General features: G+C 42.7%; 1 protein-coding gene across 2 annotated transcripts in view; it reads left to right on the forward strand.

Annotated features, from left to right (window-relative positions):
• Positions 1–3871: 3871 nt before the first annotated feature.
• LOC125451790 (protein argonaute-2) overlaps positions 3872–16385 on the forward strand; it is a 98141-nt gene continuing 85627 nt past the window's right edge. For both annotated transcript variants that reach the window (XR_009445790.1, XM_048529367.2), the window contains exon 1: positions 3872–4123. Coding sequence is in view for 1 of the 2 variants with exons in the window: in XM_048529367.2 (XP_048385324.1) it covers positions 4102–4123 (22 nt within the window). In the remaining variant the exon portion in view is untranslated. The remainder of the gene's footprint in view (positions 4124–16385) is intronic.

Below are 16385 nucleotides of genomic sequence, written 5' to 3' on the forward strand. Positions count from 1 at the left end.
CAAGGAGAGATTTGACAAAATTGGTTTGTTTTCACTTGAAGGATGACCTGATAGAAGTTAACAAAATTATAACAAGTGTGGATAGAATGCATAGTCAAAGTCTTTTTTTCCAGGGTAGGAATGTCAGTTACTAGATAACATAGATTTCAGGTAAAAGGGGGAAGATTTAAAGATGATGTGAGGGGCAAGTTCTTTACACTGAGGGTGGTAAGTTCCGGGAATGGAGGTGATAGAAATAGATACGATAGCAATGTTCAAGAAGAATCTTGATGGGATATGACTGCATAGAGGCAATGGTTTTTAGTTTAGAAAGGCTTCATGTGTTGGCGCAGGCTCGGTGGACTGAAGGGCCTTTCCTGTGCTGTTCCGTTCTTTTTTCTTTTAATATCAATAGCACAGTCTCAATTGATGGGTGGGAATCAAAAGATTTCCTGATCATATCTGGAGTTGGGCAGGGCTCCTCTCTCTCCTGCCTTTTTTGTGTTGCACAGAGCCTTTTGCCGAGTCCATCCAGATGGATTCAAGCCTGGGAGGGGTGACTCTTCGAGGCAGTAGAAAGCCTCCCTGAACAAGGATGACTTTGTACTGGCATCAGGAGCCAAAGTAAATCAAGGCAAGAGTGAGGCCATTTTCTTTGGGAACTGGATCAACTGATCCTTATCCGCTTTACCATCATGCCAGATCACCTGAAGATGTTGGGAATATCATTCATTTAGGCCACGGCGTGTGCTAAAACTTGGGAGGAGCATATTGCCAAGGAAAAGTAGAAACTAGGCAGATGGGAGCACCAGCCTCTCTCTCTACTGGAGGTAAAAGCCTGGTCATCAGGTGCGAGGTAATTTTGGTGTTGCTGCACATGGCACAGGTCGGGCCCATTCTCCCAGCCTTGACCACTGCAGTCACCCGAGCCACTTTCTCTGGAGATCAAAGATGGATCATATTCAGACATCATGTACAAAGCTCCAGATTGGCAGAAGGACATACCCAATGCCAACCTAATCCTCATGGCTAACTTTATGTGCTCTGCATCAAACTGTGCGTGGACCGTCAGTAAATAAACACCATGTATTATTACATACTGAGGTCCAAACTGCCCCTGGTGTTACAAATGATAGGCCTGACCTCATTATTGTGTGGTTTCCCAGAGCAGACTGTCAAACCTATTTGGCTGAATGCCTCATCACCAGAACTTGGCAACAAGCACTAAACTGTAACTTGGCTGCTGGCAAGAAGGGCACTAAGAGTCATATTCTTCATTTTCACCCAGACTCTCTCCGACACCACTGCTGTCCTTGAGGCAGCTGCGGGGGTAGCAGAATTCCGTGCTGTACGGGCACTGAGACAAGTATTGACCGCACCTGGAAAACATCAACTCTTGTGAAAGATGTTCTCTGGTCTGGAAGAAATCTGTCAGCCTTGCAGTGTAAAGAGTTGATCTCGAAAGAGTGCTACAGGCTGGCACTTTCCAGGTGCAGAACTACACGCTGAGGGACTCACTAAAACTTGGAGCAGCTGCTGCCAAAAAGCAGTGAGGAAAGAGCACCATCTAAGGTCTTTCTGCTGAAGTACAACAAGGATCTAGAGTCATAGAGTATTACAGCACAGAAACAGACCCTTCAGTCCAAGCTGACCATAATCCCAAACTAAGCTTGTCCCTTTTGCCTGCTCTTGGCCCATATTCCTCCATACACTTCTTATTCATGTACTTATACAATTGTCATTTAAACTGTTGCCGAATCCACTACTTCCTCTGGATGTTCATTCCACACACGAACCAGTGTAAATAATTTGCCTTGTCTCTTTTTAAAATCCTTTTCCTCTCACCTAAAAAATACAGTTCCTAGTCTTGAAATACACCACCCTTATCCATTGACCTTATCTATATTCCTCATTATTTTATAAACCTCTCAGTTCACCTCTCAACTTACTACTCCAGTGAAAAAAATCCCAGACTGTCCAGCCTCTCATAACTCAAACCCTCCATTCCCGGCAACATTGCGGCAGATCTCTTCTGAACCTTGACCAGTTTAATAATATCCTTCCCATAATAGAATGAGCAGAACTGGACACAGTACTCCAGAAGAGGCTTCACTGCTCCCTGGGTAACCTCAACATAACATATGATTACTATATTCGAAGGTCTGAGCAATAATGGCAAACGTGATATATGCCTTCTTAACCACTTTATCTATATGTGATGCAAACTTCAAAGAATAATGTATCTGAACCCCTATGTTTCTCCGCTCTCCAACACTGCTCAAGGCCCTACTTTTGATTGCATAAGTCTTGTCTTTGTTTGTTTCACCAAAATGTAATACTTTGCATTTTTCCAAATTAAATGGGTCAGTTATCAGATCCTGTCCTTGCCTCAAAATGTATGTAAATAGTTATCTACTATGAGTAGAAAATGCTTTGGTTTTGCAACTGTAGGCGAGCTCTGAGGAAGGTCAAAATTCCAATATGTATTTTCTCTGCAAAGACTTCACAGATCTTTTAGAGTCAGAGAATCCCTGAAGTGTGGAAGAAGACCATTCGTTACAACAAGTCCACACCGACCCTCCGCAGAGAATCCCACCCACACCCACCCCTTACCCTATCCCTGCGTTTCTTACCCTGGACACTATGAGCAATTTACTGCAGCCAATCCATCTAGCCTCCAAATCACTGGACTGTGGAATGAAACTGGAACACCCGGAGGAAACCCACGCAAACATGGGGAGATCGCGCAAACTCCATACAGGCAGTCGCCCGGGGCTGGAATCGCACCCGGGTGCAATTTAAAAAACATCATAAGTTTTTAAAAACTGAAAGAACTGCGGATGCCGTGAATCAGGAACAAAAACAAAGTTGCTGGAAAAGCTCAGCAGATCTGGCAACATCTGTGAAGGAAAAAAACAGAGCTAATGCTTTGGGTCCAGTAGCCCTTTTTCAGAACTGATGGTGGTTGGGAAAGCAGCAGTTTATATGCAGAAAATAAGAGACGGGGGAAGGGGTAGGGAGCAAATGATAGAATAGAGCCCAAAGAGAGAGGAGCAGTTGGACAGTCAACAGTTGATAATGATCAGGCTGGGAGGGTGAATAATGACTAATAGCAGGTGGTGTGTGATGCCATGGTAACAAGGTCTGGTGTGTGGGGTGGGGGTCTGGGACATGGGAGAGTTTAGGTCCTAAAATTATTGAATTCGGTATTGAGTCCAGAAGGCTGCAAGGGGTCCCCAAGTGGAAAATGAGGTGTTGTCCTTCTGCATTGAGCTTCGCTGATACACACCAGCAAGCCAGAGACAAGAGATGTTGGCCAGGGAACGCGGTGGTGCTTTAAAGTGGCAGGCAACAAGTAGTTCAGGGTCTCTTTTTCTGAGCGGAAGGCAGATGTTCTGCGAAGCGGTCACAAACTTCATCGGAAGTTTTTAACTGATGTCAAAAAAAGCGCATTCTGCAGTGGCAAAAGGTGTTTAAAACCAAACAGCCCTCCAGCCTGCTCTGCCTGATCAGTCTCTCCTCACAAACACTGCTGTTTCCCGTGATCTTTGATTCCCCTCCTGATCGGGCATCTGCCCAGCTCAGCCTTCAACGTTACACAGGCATTTTGCCTCCACAGCTCTCTGTTTCTCGACACGTACACTCACATTCACTCTCCCAGTTACTGTCATACTACAAAAACGCACAACCACATGGGTGGAATGCCCAACCCGCACTGGAGGTCCGACCTGTCGAGGGCGCATGCGCGCTACACGTTGGCGCCCTCCGCTGGCTCGAATGGCGGGCGCGCGCGCGGGAGGCGGGAGGCGCGAGGCGTTTGCGGTCGCGGGGTGGGGGAGAGGAGGCGTAACGTTCGGGCGTACGGCGGCGCGCTGGGGACCGCCTCCTGCGCTTGCGCGTTGCACCGCCCGTCAAGTGTCTGGCCCGGGGTTTTCTGTCCCCGTTTCACTATCCTTCCTCGTATGTCCCCCATCTCTCCATCGGGAATTATTAATGTTTTTCTTCCTCATGAGTGCTGTTTTGTTCCTGTTTGTACTATAATTTTACATAAACACGGGGGAGGGGGGAAGGGAAACTCTCCATCTCTTCTCAGCCAGCTGCTTCCCTCCCCTTTAAACGAGGATGTATTCCGCCGGCGAACCCGGTAAGCTATTGCTTCACGTTTTTTCTTCCTTTTCTTAAAAAAAAGTTTTTCATCGTTTGAAGTGGCGCCTTACAGAGGTCTGAGGAGTTTGATGTTGCTTGCGGCCACCCTGTCTCTATTGAGGCCTCATCCAAGCCTGGGACTCGGCTACGAGGAGTGCCCCAGGTTGAAGTTGGAAGGGTGACCTGCTGTAAACCGGGCCGTGTTCTAGCTGCCAGCTTTGCTGTGCTGTGGGCTCCCCTCGCGTTTGGAAAGTTTCCGTCTTTCGTTCTCTTCCGTCCACCTTCCGCTCCCGCCCCCGTGAACTTTATAAATATAACCATAAAGGCGATACTTTGCTGTTTTCATAAATACAGTAAATCAGGACTGCGTGGGGTTATCACTGTCAGCTGTTCCCGTGGTTCAGCTTCGAATGGACGTAAAGCCTCTGTAGTACTTTCCCACTCGGATTTTAACTTGCAGCACTCAAGATGAGAGGAGTCGGGTAATTGTTCTCACTTCACTCCTAAATTACTGGAGGAAGTAAACTAGGCTGGATGGTTTGACAAAGCCGACAATGAAAGAAAACAGATGCAAAAGTGTCGCGAACAAAAACAGAAGTTGCTGGAAAAGCTCAGCAGGTCTGGTAGCATCTGTGAAGAAGAAAAAAAAATCAGTTAACGTTTCGGGTCCGCTGACCCTTCCTCTGGTCCGAACTGAGCATTTCCAGCAACTACTATTTTTGTTCCGGATTTACAGCTTCCGCAGTTCTTTCGGTTTTTAGATGCAAACGTGTGTTACTATGCGGATGAGAGAGAGAGGAGCGTTGTACTATAGTTGGATTTCTGTCATGCGTTTTAACTTAACGCTTGGGAAAGGTAAACGTAATTTTTTAAGAGAATAAACTGTGCATTATTGAAATATACAAAAAGTCCACACTGAGCTTGATCTCGTAATGATGCGAGAATGGTCTTATTTTTGATTCTTTTTTAACTGTACTCTGAATCCTACTAGATGACAGGTGATTTTGACCATCTTGGACTTCAAAAAAGATTTATCCATTTATCCCTATACCCTCTCAAGTTTTAATTAAAATCTTTATCCACTTTCTTTTATCAATGTAGATATGCATAGTCTGCTTACATCAACTGTAAATTATCTTAAATCTATACCCATTAACTCATTGAGCATTTGAAATAATTTATTTCTGTTTATCCCTCTAAAACTGTGTGTAAACTTAAGGAACAAAAACAAAGTTGCTGGAAAAGTTCAGCAGGTCTGGCAGCATCTGTGAAGGAGAAAACAGAGTTAGTTTCAGGTTCAGTGACCCTTCCTCAGAACTTAAATAATCATCTAACATACTCTTGAATACCTCATTGAAACTGGCTCCAACACACTTGCAGGCAGTGTATTCTGACTGACCAGCTCATTGCCTGAAAATGTTTTTTTTCTCACATCTTCTCATCTTGTCATCCACCTTAAATCCGTACCCTTGCATTCTTGATTCTTTTGAGTGGAAACATTTACTCCCTATGTACTTATTCAGCACCCCTCACTATTATGAAAACTTCTGTGATCTTTTATCTTTATTCCTTCCAAGGGGAACATTCCCAAGCTGTCTAATCTTTCCTTGTAACTGAAGTCTCATCCTTGTAAATCTCTTGTACCCTTTCTCCAGTGTCACCCCCAGAACTTTATCCAGCTTTGTGTGTTTTGATACAAATTCAGGATCATCTCCTTACCCTTGTACTCTGTGACCCGGTATAAAACTCAGGATACTGTATGCTTTAGTAATGCGCTGTCCACCTGATCTTTAGTGTTAATTATATGCTCACATTAAGATCCAGGTCCCTCTGCTCCTGCCTATCTTTTAGAGTTATACCCATTCTGTATTTATATTCTTCGTATAAAAATGCATCACCTGCAATCTATTCATCCTTGAATCTGTCTATGATTTATCACTGTTCCTCACGTTTTAAAATGCTTCCAAGTTTTGTATTATCCCCTGCACACCAAAGACTAGATCACAAATACATATCTGGAAGAGCAAGGGTCCCAATACTGAACCATGGGGAACTGCACTACAATCTTTTCTTCCAGAAGATATTCATTGACTATTTCTGTTTGCTTCCAATTAGTCAGCTTTTTTAAAATCAGTAACATACTGTAAGCAGATCATGGGAGTAAATCGACATTTTAAGTCTACAGACTATGACTAGTGGAGTGGTGCAAAGATCAGTGCTAGGATCTTGGCTATTTCCAATCTATATTCATGATTTGGATGACAACACTGAGTAATGTATCCAGGTAGTATCATGAGTCAAAGCTATGTGTGAATGCAAGCTACGAAGGTCAAAAATCACACAATACCAGGTTATTGTCCAACAGGTTTATTTAAAAACACAAGCTTTTGGAGTCTTACTCCTCCTTCAGATGTTAGTGAGAGAGGTAGTAAGATTCCAAAAGCTTGTGTTATCAAATAAACCTGTTGGACTATAACCTGGTGTCATGTGTTTTATGACCTGGCCCATCCCAGGCCTACACTGGCATCTCCAATCATGGAAGCTGTGAGTCAGACAAGTTAATTGAGTGAGCAACAAGGTGGCAGAAGGAGTGTGTCGTGGACTGGACACTATCCACTTGTCTGAAAACTGTCTTCCTGGCCAGATCCTGTGTTCTCAACCCTTGAATGGCCAGTATTCCAAGGGTGGAAAAACAATGTGAATCAGAGCTACTGAAAAGTTCTCCTTGATATGTGGCAGCATTGATATTCATGATAGGGACTACTTCATTATCAGTCTTGCAAAATGACACCAGCTGATCCATCAAGCTTTGATCCCAAAAGCCTTAATCACGAGGCACAGCAGCTGCAGGGAATGTGAGTGGAAGCAATTTCTGTACTCTGGATTCCCATACCACCTCGGACCTCCTGTTGCATGTGATCAGAGATCTGCAGGTCAACAGTTGGCCAGTTTAATTACATGAAGACCTGTAACAGAAACTTGCAACTCTGATTGATAGTTGACATCCCCAAATTGAAGGACAATTATCAACGGTGATATGGTGAAGTGAGATCATTCACTTTGGTGATGAGAATAGAAAATCAACACTCTTATCAATAGGTGCAGAACTTGAGAGTTGATGTTCTGAAGACATTGGTGTACCCATGCAGGCAACATAAAATCTTAGAATGTGGGACAGCAAGCAATTAAGAGAATAAATAGCATGTTGGCCTGTAATGGAAGAGGATTGACTACAGGAGTAATGAGCCCTTGTTACAATTGAACAAGGCTTTGGTGAGACTTTGTCTGGAATATTGGGTGCTGGTTTGCTCTCCATATATAAGAAAGGATAGATTTGCATTAGAGACAGAAGAGTGGATGTTCACAAGATTGCACTCATCTCAGGAGCAATTCTACTTTTGAGAGGCTGAGGAAATTGGAACCTGTGTTCTCTGTGATCAAAATGAAACATAGAAGATTGTTAAGGGGTTGATTCAGATGGGCAATGCGGGGTTTCCTCCCCCAGCTGTGAAATCAAGAACATGGGTCACAGTTCCAAAACAGGGCAATCATCTAGCACTGAGATGAGAGAGTTCCTCATTTAATAGATTGAATTCCAAAGATTCACATACTCCAGAGGGATATAGGTGTATCATGGTTGAATATATTTAATACAAGAGGTGGGCAATTGTTTGGTGCTGCAGGTGTGGGCAAGAAAGTGAAGTTGAAACCTTAGGTCATCGTGATTATGTTGAATGGTGGGGCAGACTTGGCAAGCTTTCTCCTGCTCTATTTTGTAATGTTCTTATTCCCTCTGTGGCTTTGACAGCTTTTGGCTGCTCACTTTAGAAAGAGTAAATAGACAATTCTAACTGGCTTTATTTCTATAGATTTAGCATTTTCTGCTGGCTTTTGTAGTCTACTACCATTTTTAAATCAGAGGATTCCACATGCTTCTTGCTACGAGCTTTCTAAATTTGCTGTTTTAGGGTTGCAGATGTGTGTGTCTTTAAATTTATATTCTTTTAAAAGTGTTAGCATTTGTTTATTTGTTCTGTCCTTGTTCCATCACAATGTATTGCTGCATGTTCTCTACATTTTTATCAATTATCTATCTTTTCAATGTTATTATACCTGCCCTATTCCTTGAAATTGATCAAAATTAAACACATCTGTTTTCAGTGATAAATTGAGATTGTGCCTCCCATAACCATCTTCATGTTTTTTGCTGCATGTGAGAGAGAACTTACACTTGTAAAACAATTTTTTAAAGTCTCAATGTCCTATAAGTATCACAGCCATAAACTATTTTTAGCTATTGTTTTTAACTGCTGTTAGGCACACCATGCCCTGTTTTCCCATTATGCCAGTGCTCATTGACTCCTGGTCCACGAATATGATGATTTTAAAATCCCACTCCATGTTTAAATCTCGCCAGAACTTTGCCCTTCTGTATCTCTGCATCTTCCAGTCATCAAAACTCTTACCTTTTTTCTATCTCCCACCTCTTAGCAACTCCCACTTTTCTTTGTTGACACCTAGTCCTGAATGCCCTGATTCCCTTCACAAACTGCTTTGCCTCTCCTCTTGTCTTCAACAAAGATTCCGCTTGAAACACACCCCCTTGATTAGGTATTTGTCCTTAAATACCATTCCTCAGTTCAGTGTGCATTTTCTTTCTAATTATTCTCCTGTGTAGCTCACTGGAATGTTTAATAAACAATTAAAAGTCTCATTATTTTTTAATTAAGACTATATGAATTTAGGTGATGTTCTCAAATGCAGCATCCAGTCTATGAACTGGAAAGCACTGCTGCTTACATCCCACTCAAGAAACTGTTGACCACTTCCGCTTTCTTTAGCCAATTCCTTTCACAATTCTATATTTCCTTTACCTTAATTTTATCAGGCTTCCAATTGAAGGCTTTTTGAATATCTATTCACATAATACCCACTGAATATCCTTCTTCATTCCAGTTACTATTTCAGAGCTAAAATTTGTCAGATATTTTCCCCCACTCGTTTGACATGGATATTGCTGACTGGGCCCGATTGCTCGTCCCTAGTTGGTGGTGAACTGCCTTCATGAATCAAAACTGAAAGAACTGTGGATGCTGGAAACCAGTAACAAAAACAAAGTTGCTGGAAAAGCTCAGCAGGTTTGTCAGCATCTGTGAAGAAAAATCAGAGTTAATGAAACATTAACTCTTTATTTTCTTCATAGATGTTGCCAGGCCTGCTGAGCTTTTCCAGCAACTTTTTTTGTGCCTTCTTGAATTGTTGCAGTCCGCATACAAAATGGAAAACCCACTATGTTAGGGACAGAATTCCAGGATTTGACCCAGTGACAATGAAGAAATGGTGATACATTTCCAGGTCAGGAGTTTAAGTGGCTTGGAGGGGATCTTGCAGGTGGTTGTGTGTTTGTAAGTCCCTGTCTCGGGGTGTTTGGTGAATTTCAGTAGGGTACCTCATAGATAGTATACACTGCTGCTAATGAGTGTGGATGTGGTATCAGTCAAGTGGATCACTTTGTCCTGGATGGTGTCAAGCATTCTCCGTAATGTTAGAGTTGTGCTTATTTAGGCAAGTGGGGAGTAATTCATCACACTCCTGACTCCTTCCTTGTCAATGGTGGGCAGGCTTTGGGGGTTTAGGAAGTGAGTTACTTAGTGCAGTATTCCTAGCCTCTGGCCTGCTCTTGTAGCCACTGAATATTTATATGGCAAGTCCAGTTCAATTTTTGATCAATAATAACCCCTCTCAGATGTTGATCATAGGGGATTCAGTGGTTACTTGAATGAATATCGAGGATCAATGGGTGGATTTTCACTTATTGGATATTGTCATTACCTGGCATTTGTGCAGTATGAGCAAATGTTACTTGAGACTTTCCAGCCCATACCTGAATATTATCCAGATCTTCCTGCATTTGAACATGGATTACTTAAGTATTTGAGGAGTTATGAATGGTGCTGAACATTGTGCAATCATTGGTGAATATCCCCACTTCTGACCTTATGATGGAGGAAAGGTTATTGATAAAGCGGCTGAAGATGGTTGTGCTTAGGGCACTATCCTGAGGAATTCCTGCAGAGGTGGAATGTTTGACCTGCGTCAACCATGTGCCAGATATGACCCCAACCAGCTGAGTGTAAGGAATATGCTCTCTGATATTAATTAACCATGCATTTCAAAGAGAGTGTCAGCGATGGTCACTAGAAGTTGATCTGAAACGTCAACTTTCCTGCTCCTCTGATGCTGCCTGGCCTGCTATGTTCCTCCAGCTCCACACTTTGTTATCTCTGACTCCAGCATCTACAGTTCTTGCTATCTCTACTGTATCCTTTGCTTTTATTTTTGAACAGTGCTGTCAGATCATTTGGCCTCTGGTCCTGGTAATACTGCCACATTGAAGATTATTTGAACACATGTTGTTAGAATCTCTGCTCCTTCACAACTTCTCTTAGCATTCTAAGATGCAGATATCAACTTTAGCCTTTTCCAGTTTTGTGTTTGTGACTTTTGTAATTTTTTTATTCATTAATTGCCTCATCCCTTGTATCTTTTCACTTCCGTCCTCAGCTTTCATTTTAAAAAAAGGCAAGCTATTCATTGGTATTTTTTTTTTCTACCTTTTAACAAGACTTAAGCAATTAAATTGGAGCAAATCTAAAACTAACATTTTTAACCTTTAACAGAGGTGGAGATACTTTCAGTAGCTGATGAAACTTTTATTCTGGCCTGGAGAATTTGTTCATTGTGGTTGAATTTAAAGTATGAAAGTAGAATGACTTGTTTGACAATGGAATGTTTATGTCATAGTTTCTTTGATCAAAGTTAACTCGTGTTGACAGAAAATGTTTAAATCCCACATCCAATACCCATTCCATAAATAAGGTTAGAAAGAATAGTTTACGAAACAGGCCTTGCTTTATAAAACTCTGATAAATGGCATGTGAATGCAAATGTAAGGACCTCAACCTGATAGCATATAATTTACTTACTTGAAAACAAAATGCAGAGTGTATGTAACTTCTGAAAATTAAGGAAACCTACATTTTGCTAAGTATGGTGAATGTGTACTGTTCATAATTGTGCAAACCTTTTATAATTTTATAGTTGCATTGAATATAGCTATTTTATTTGTAAGTACGCCTGGAAGATGTTGGCTGAGTGGTATTATCGCTAGACTATTAACCCAGAGACTCAGATTTTGTTTTGGGGAGCCCAGGTTTGAATTCTGCCATGACAGATGGTGGAATTTGAATTCAGTTTAAAATCTGGAACTAAGAATCTACTAATGACCATGAAATCATTGTCAATTGTCATCTGGTTCACTAATGTCCGTTGGGCTCACCAAACCCATCTGGTTCACTAATGTCCTTCAGGGAAGGAAATATGCCATCCTCACCTGGTCTGGCCTGGCCTCCATGTGACTCCAGACCTACAGCAGTGTGGATGACACTCAGTTCCCCTCTGAAATGGCCGATCATGCCATTCAGTTGTACCAATTGCTACAAAGTCTCAAAGAAACAAAACCTGACCGATCATGTGGCATCGACCTAGGCACTGGAAAAGACAACAGCAGAAATAGCCCTGTTGACTCTGCAAAGTCCTTCTCACTAACGCCTGGGGGCTAGTGCCAAAATTGGGAGAGTTGTCTCACAGACGAGTCAAGCAACAGATTGATATAGTCATACTCATGCAATCATACCTTACATACAAAGTCTCAGACACATCCACCACCATCCCTGGATGTGTCCTATCTCACTGGCAAGACTGACCCAGCAGAGCGGACAGCATAGTGGTATATGGCCGGGAGGGAGTTGCCCTTGGAGCCCTTAACGTTGACTCCGGATCCCATGCAGTCTCATGGCTTCAGGTTAAATATGGGCAAGGAAACCTCCTGCTGATTACCAAATGCCGTCCTTCCTCGGCTGATGAATTGGTACTCCTCCATGTTGAACAACACTTTTGGAAGCACTGAGGATGGCAAGGGCTCAAAATGTATTCTGGGTGGGGCATTTTAGTGGCCATCACCAAGAGCAGTTTGGTAGCAATACTACTGAGTGAGCTAGAGATAACAAGGTGTAGAGCTGGATGAACACAGCAGGCCGAGCAAGAAGGCTGACAATTCGGGCCTAGCTGTTTGGGTTCTAAAGAACATAGCTAGTAGACTGGGTCTGTTGCAAGTAGTAAGGGAACCAACAAGAGGGAAAACATACTTGACCTCATCCTTACTAATCTGCCTGCTGCAGATGCATTTGTCCATGACTGTATCAGTAAAAGCCAACACCCACTGTCCTTGTGGAGACCATGTCCTGCTTTCACATTGAGAATAACTGCCATTGTGTTGTGTAGTGCAATCACCATGCTAAATGAAACAGGCTCGAATAGATCTAGCAACTGAAGACTGGGCATCAATGAAGCACTGTGGGCCATCAATAGCAACAGAACTATACTCCAGTGCAATCTGTAACCTCATGGCCTAACACATTCCCAACTCAACCATTACCATCAAGCTAGGGGATCAACCCTAGCTCAATGGAGAGTGCAGGAGGGCATGCCAGGAGCAGCACTAGGCATACCTGAAGATAAGATGTCAACCTGGTGAAACCAGCAAACAGGATTACTTGCATGCCAAGGAGCATAAGTAGCAAGTGATGGAGAGCTAAGTGATCCCACAGCTAACGGATCAAATCTAAGCTCTGCAGTACTGCTACATCCAGTTGCGAATGGTGGTGGACAATTAAACAACCCACTGGAGGAGGAGGCTCCACACATATTTCCATCCTCAATGATGAAAGAGCCAGCACATCAGTGCAAAAGATAAGGCTGAAGCTTTTGCAGAATTCTTCGCCAGAAGTGCTGAGTGAATGATCCATCTCAGTTTCCTCCAGTGGTCCCTGGCCTTACAGATAGTAGTCTTCAGCCAATTTAATTCAGTCCACGTGATATCAAGAAATGGTTGGAGACATTGGATACTGCAAAAACTACAGGCCCTGACAACATTCCAGCAATAGTCTGAAGACTTGTGCTCAAGAGCTTGCAGTTCCCCTAGCCAAGCTATTCCAGTACAGTTATAACACTGGCATCTACTCGATAATGTGGAAATTACCCAAGTATGTCCTGTACATAAAAAGCAGGACAAATCCAACCAAACCAATTGCTGCCTCATCAGCCTACTGTCAGTCGTCAGTAAAGTGTCATCAACGGTGCTATCAAACAGCAGCTGCTGAACAATAACCAGTTTGGGTTCTGCCAGGGCCATTCAGCTCCTGACCTCATTGCAGCTTTGATTCAAACATGGACAAAAGAGCTGTATTCCATAGCTGAGCTAAGAGTGACAGTCCTTAATATCAAGGAGCCGTTGCAAAACTGGAATCAGTGGTTAACAGGGGGAAAACTCTCTGGTGGTTAGTCATACCTAATACGTAGGAAGATGGTCATGGTTTTTGGAGGCTAGTTATCTCAGCTCCTAGACATCTCTGCAGGGCTTCCACAGGATACTGTCCTAAGCCCAACCATCTTCAGCAGCTTCATCAATGACCTTCCTCCATCATGAGGTCTGAAGAGGGGATGGTTGCTGATGATTGCACAATGGTCACCATTTGCAACTTGCCAGATGCTGAAACTGTCTGTGTCCAAATGCAACAAGAAGTGGACAATATCCAGATTTGGGCTGACAAGTGGCAAGTAATGTTCAGGAAACACAAATGCCAGTCTATGACCATCACCAATAAGAGACCAGTTAACATCGCCCCATGACATTCAATCATGTTGCCATCACTGAATCCCTCACTATCAATATCCTGGGAGTTATCATTGATCATAGACTGAACTGGACTCAGTACATAAACACAATGGCTACAAGAGCAGGTCAGAAGCTAGGAATAATGCAGCAAGTAACTCAATGCCTGTCCACAATCTACAAGGCACAAGTCAGGAATGTGATGAAATACTTCACTTGCCTGGGTGAGTGCAGACAGAACAATTTTTTTAAAAAAAATCTGATGCCATCCAGGACAAAGCAGCCCGCTTGATTGGCACTGTATTCACAAGGATCCACTCCCTCCGCTACCGACGCTCAGTAGCAGCAATGTGTATTATCTACAAAATGTACTGCAGAAATTCATCAAAGATCCTTAGGCCGCACCTTCCAAACCCATGACTGCTTCCATCTAGAAGGACAAGGACAGCAGATATATGGGAACACCACCGCCTTCAAGTTGCCCTCCAACCCACTCATTGTGCTGACTTGGAAATGTATTGGCATTCATTCTCTGTTGCTGGGTCAAAATCCTAGAATTGCCTTCCTGTAATGGCATTGTGGATCAACCCACAGCAGGTGGACTGCAGCAGTTCAAGAAGGCACCTGATCTCAAGGGCTTCTAGGTGCAGTAAATGCTGACCAGCCAGCGATGACAGACTAAATCCCACAAAATGAATAAATAATTTTTCTTTTAAAATGTGTTTGGATACATTGAGAGACATTTCCAGTGGGATTTGAATCCGGCTTTTTTGGCCAAGAGACAGCAGCTTGTCTGGGTGCCAAAAGAGCCCATTTGATTTATTTGCATTGTAATCTCAATTCAGCACATGCAGTTGTGATAATTTTTCAATCAATTATGTGTGCCATATATTAATTGGAATCAGAACTATCAATGAGAACATGCTTTCCATAAGCATTTATCCCCATGCAATCTCTCAGTCCTAGTCACGTTCACTCTATGTTCTATGACACACATATCTCATCTAACCTTGAATGTAGACATTACTTCTGTAGTTGGTAGTTGAAGCAGAAATTATTTCTTTACTTCACACTTTTCTAAAGAAGTTGTCCTTCAGTAAATGTTTCCTAATCAGCCTGTTCAAATATATTATGTTTCACATCTGGAGCACGTGGGACTTGAACATAGGTCTTCTGGCCCAGAGACAGGAACCATGCCATTGTTTCACAAAAGCCCAAAAGAGGGGTGGTTGTTTTTTTTTCTTTTATTTCTTTTATCTAGAAGTGCTTTTACACACAACTGTGAACAGTTTTGTCCTATCACCAAATCACCTGTGGTATTTTTCAGCTATTAACCACAGCAGTAAATTGCCTGTGTTTTCCAGTTGCATAATCTATATCCAAAGCCTGTTGGGGGCAAAAGCAGTCGCCCTTGCTCACTGCAAGAGATGAGATTCTTGAGAGTCATGATTGATAAATTGAAACTATCATGCCCCTTCACACTTCACTCAAGCTCTGATGAAGAGTCATCTGTACTCAATAGAGATAACAAGGTGTAGAACTGGATGAACACAGCAGGCCGAGCAGGAAAGCTGACGTTTCGGGCCTAGACCATTCAGAAAAATGTTGGCTTGCTGTCTGACCCGCTGTGATTGCTAGCATTTGTTGTTCCAGTACAGATTCCAGCATCTGCAGTAATTTGCTTTGCAATCTCGATTAGGTTTGGTCGCATCAAATGCAAATCAAATATAGGGTGTACATTAAGGGCAACATTGAGTTGCAGATGTGGGGTTAATCTAGTGGTAGTGCCCCTCCCTCTTGTCTAAAAGGTCTAAATTCAAGTATCCTGACCCGGACACATTTTTAGCCAGGTTCAGACATGTTAAACTCATCTATAAAGAATGGTGACCACGCTTACAATACTGTTTACACTTCTGGTTACTAATACAAATAGTGTGATTCCAGTTTTTGAGAGGATCGGTGGGAAGGTGACCAGAGTAATGGGCTGAAGGTTGTGCAGTTGCATTTTTTTGTTATAGTTTTCTGAAGGAATTAGTATTGTAGACGATGACCAGTTGTTGCATTTTGTCTGGAACGTTGGAGTCAGAGGACACACCGCCATGAATGGGACTAGAAAACTTAGCTATGGAAATATTATTTCAATGATGGCGTTCTGGAACAGGCTCCCTGGAGAACAAAATATAGATTGATTGCAATGCAAAAAGTAATTTTTTTTTAGAAGGGTATATTTTGGGATGCATTGTGTAGGTAAATTTGAGGTAAGATGTGTGGCAACTACAGAATGAAAAACCGGTGTCTTTGGACCACTGGCGCCTTAAGTGTTCCATCACTAGTGGGCTGTCATGCCCCAATGTCTGTTGCTATTTGTGTGATTTGCAATGATTAGATGTTAGTAGATTGCAAACTGTCTACATCTACTCATCATAGGAGGTAGACCACAGATAACAAGCAGGTATCCTAACTGACAGGATGTGATCAGTAGTGTCCCTCGAGGATGTGCACCGGAGCATCAGCCATTCATTGTATT

This window comes from Stegostoma tigrinum, chromosome 5, assembly GCF_030684315.1.
Source record: "Stegostoma tigrinum isolate sSteTig4 chromosome 5, sSteTig4.hap1, whole genome shotgun sequence".
NCBI classification, from domain to species: Eukaryota; Metazoa; Chordata; class Chondrichthyes; order Orectolobiformes; family Stegostomatidae; genus Stegostoma; species Stegostoma tigrinum.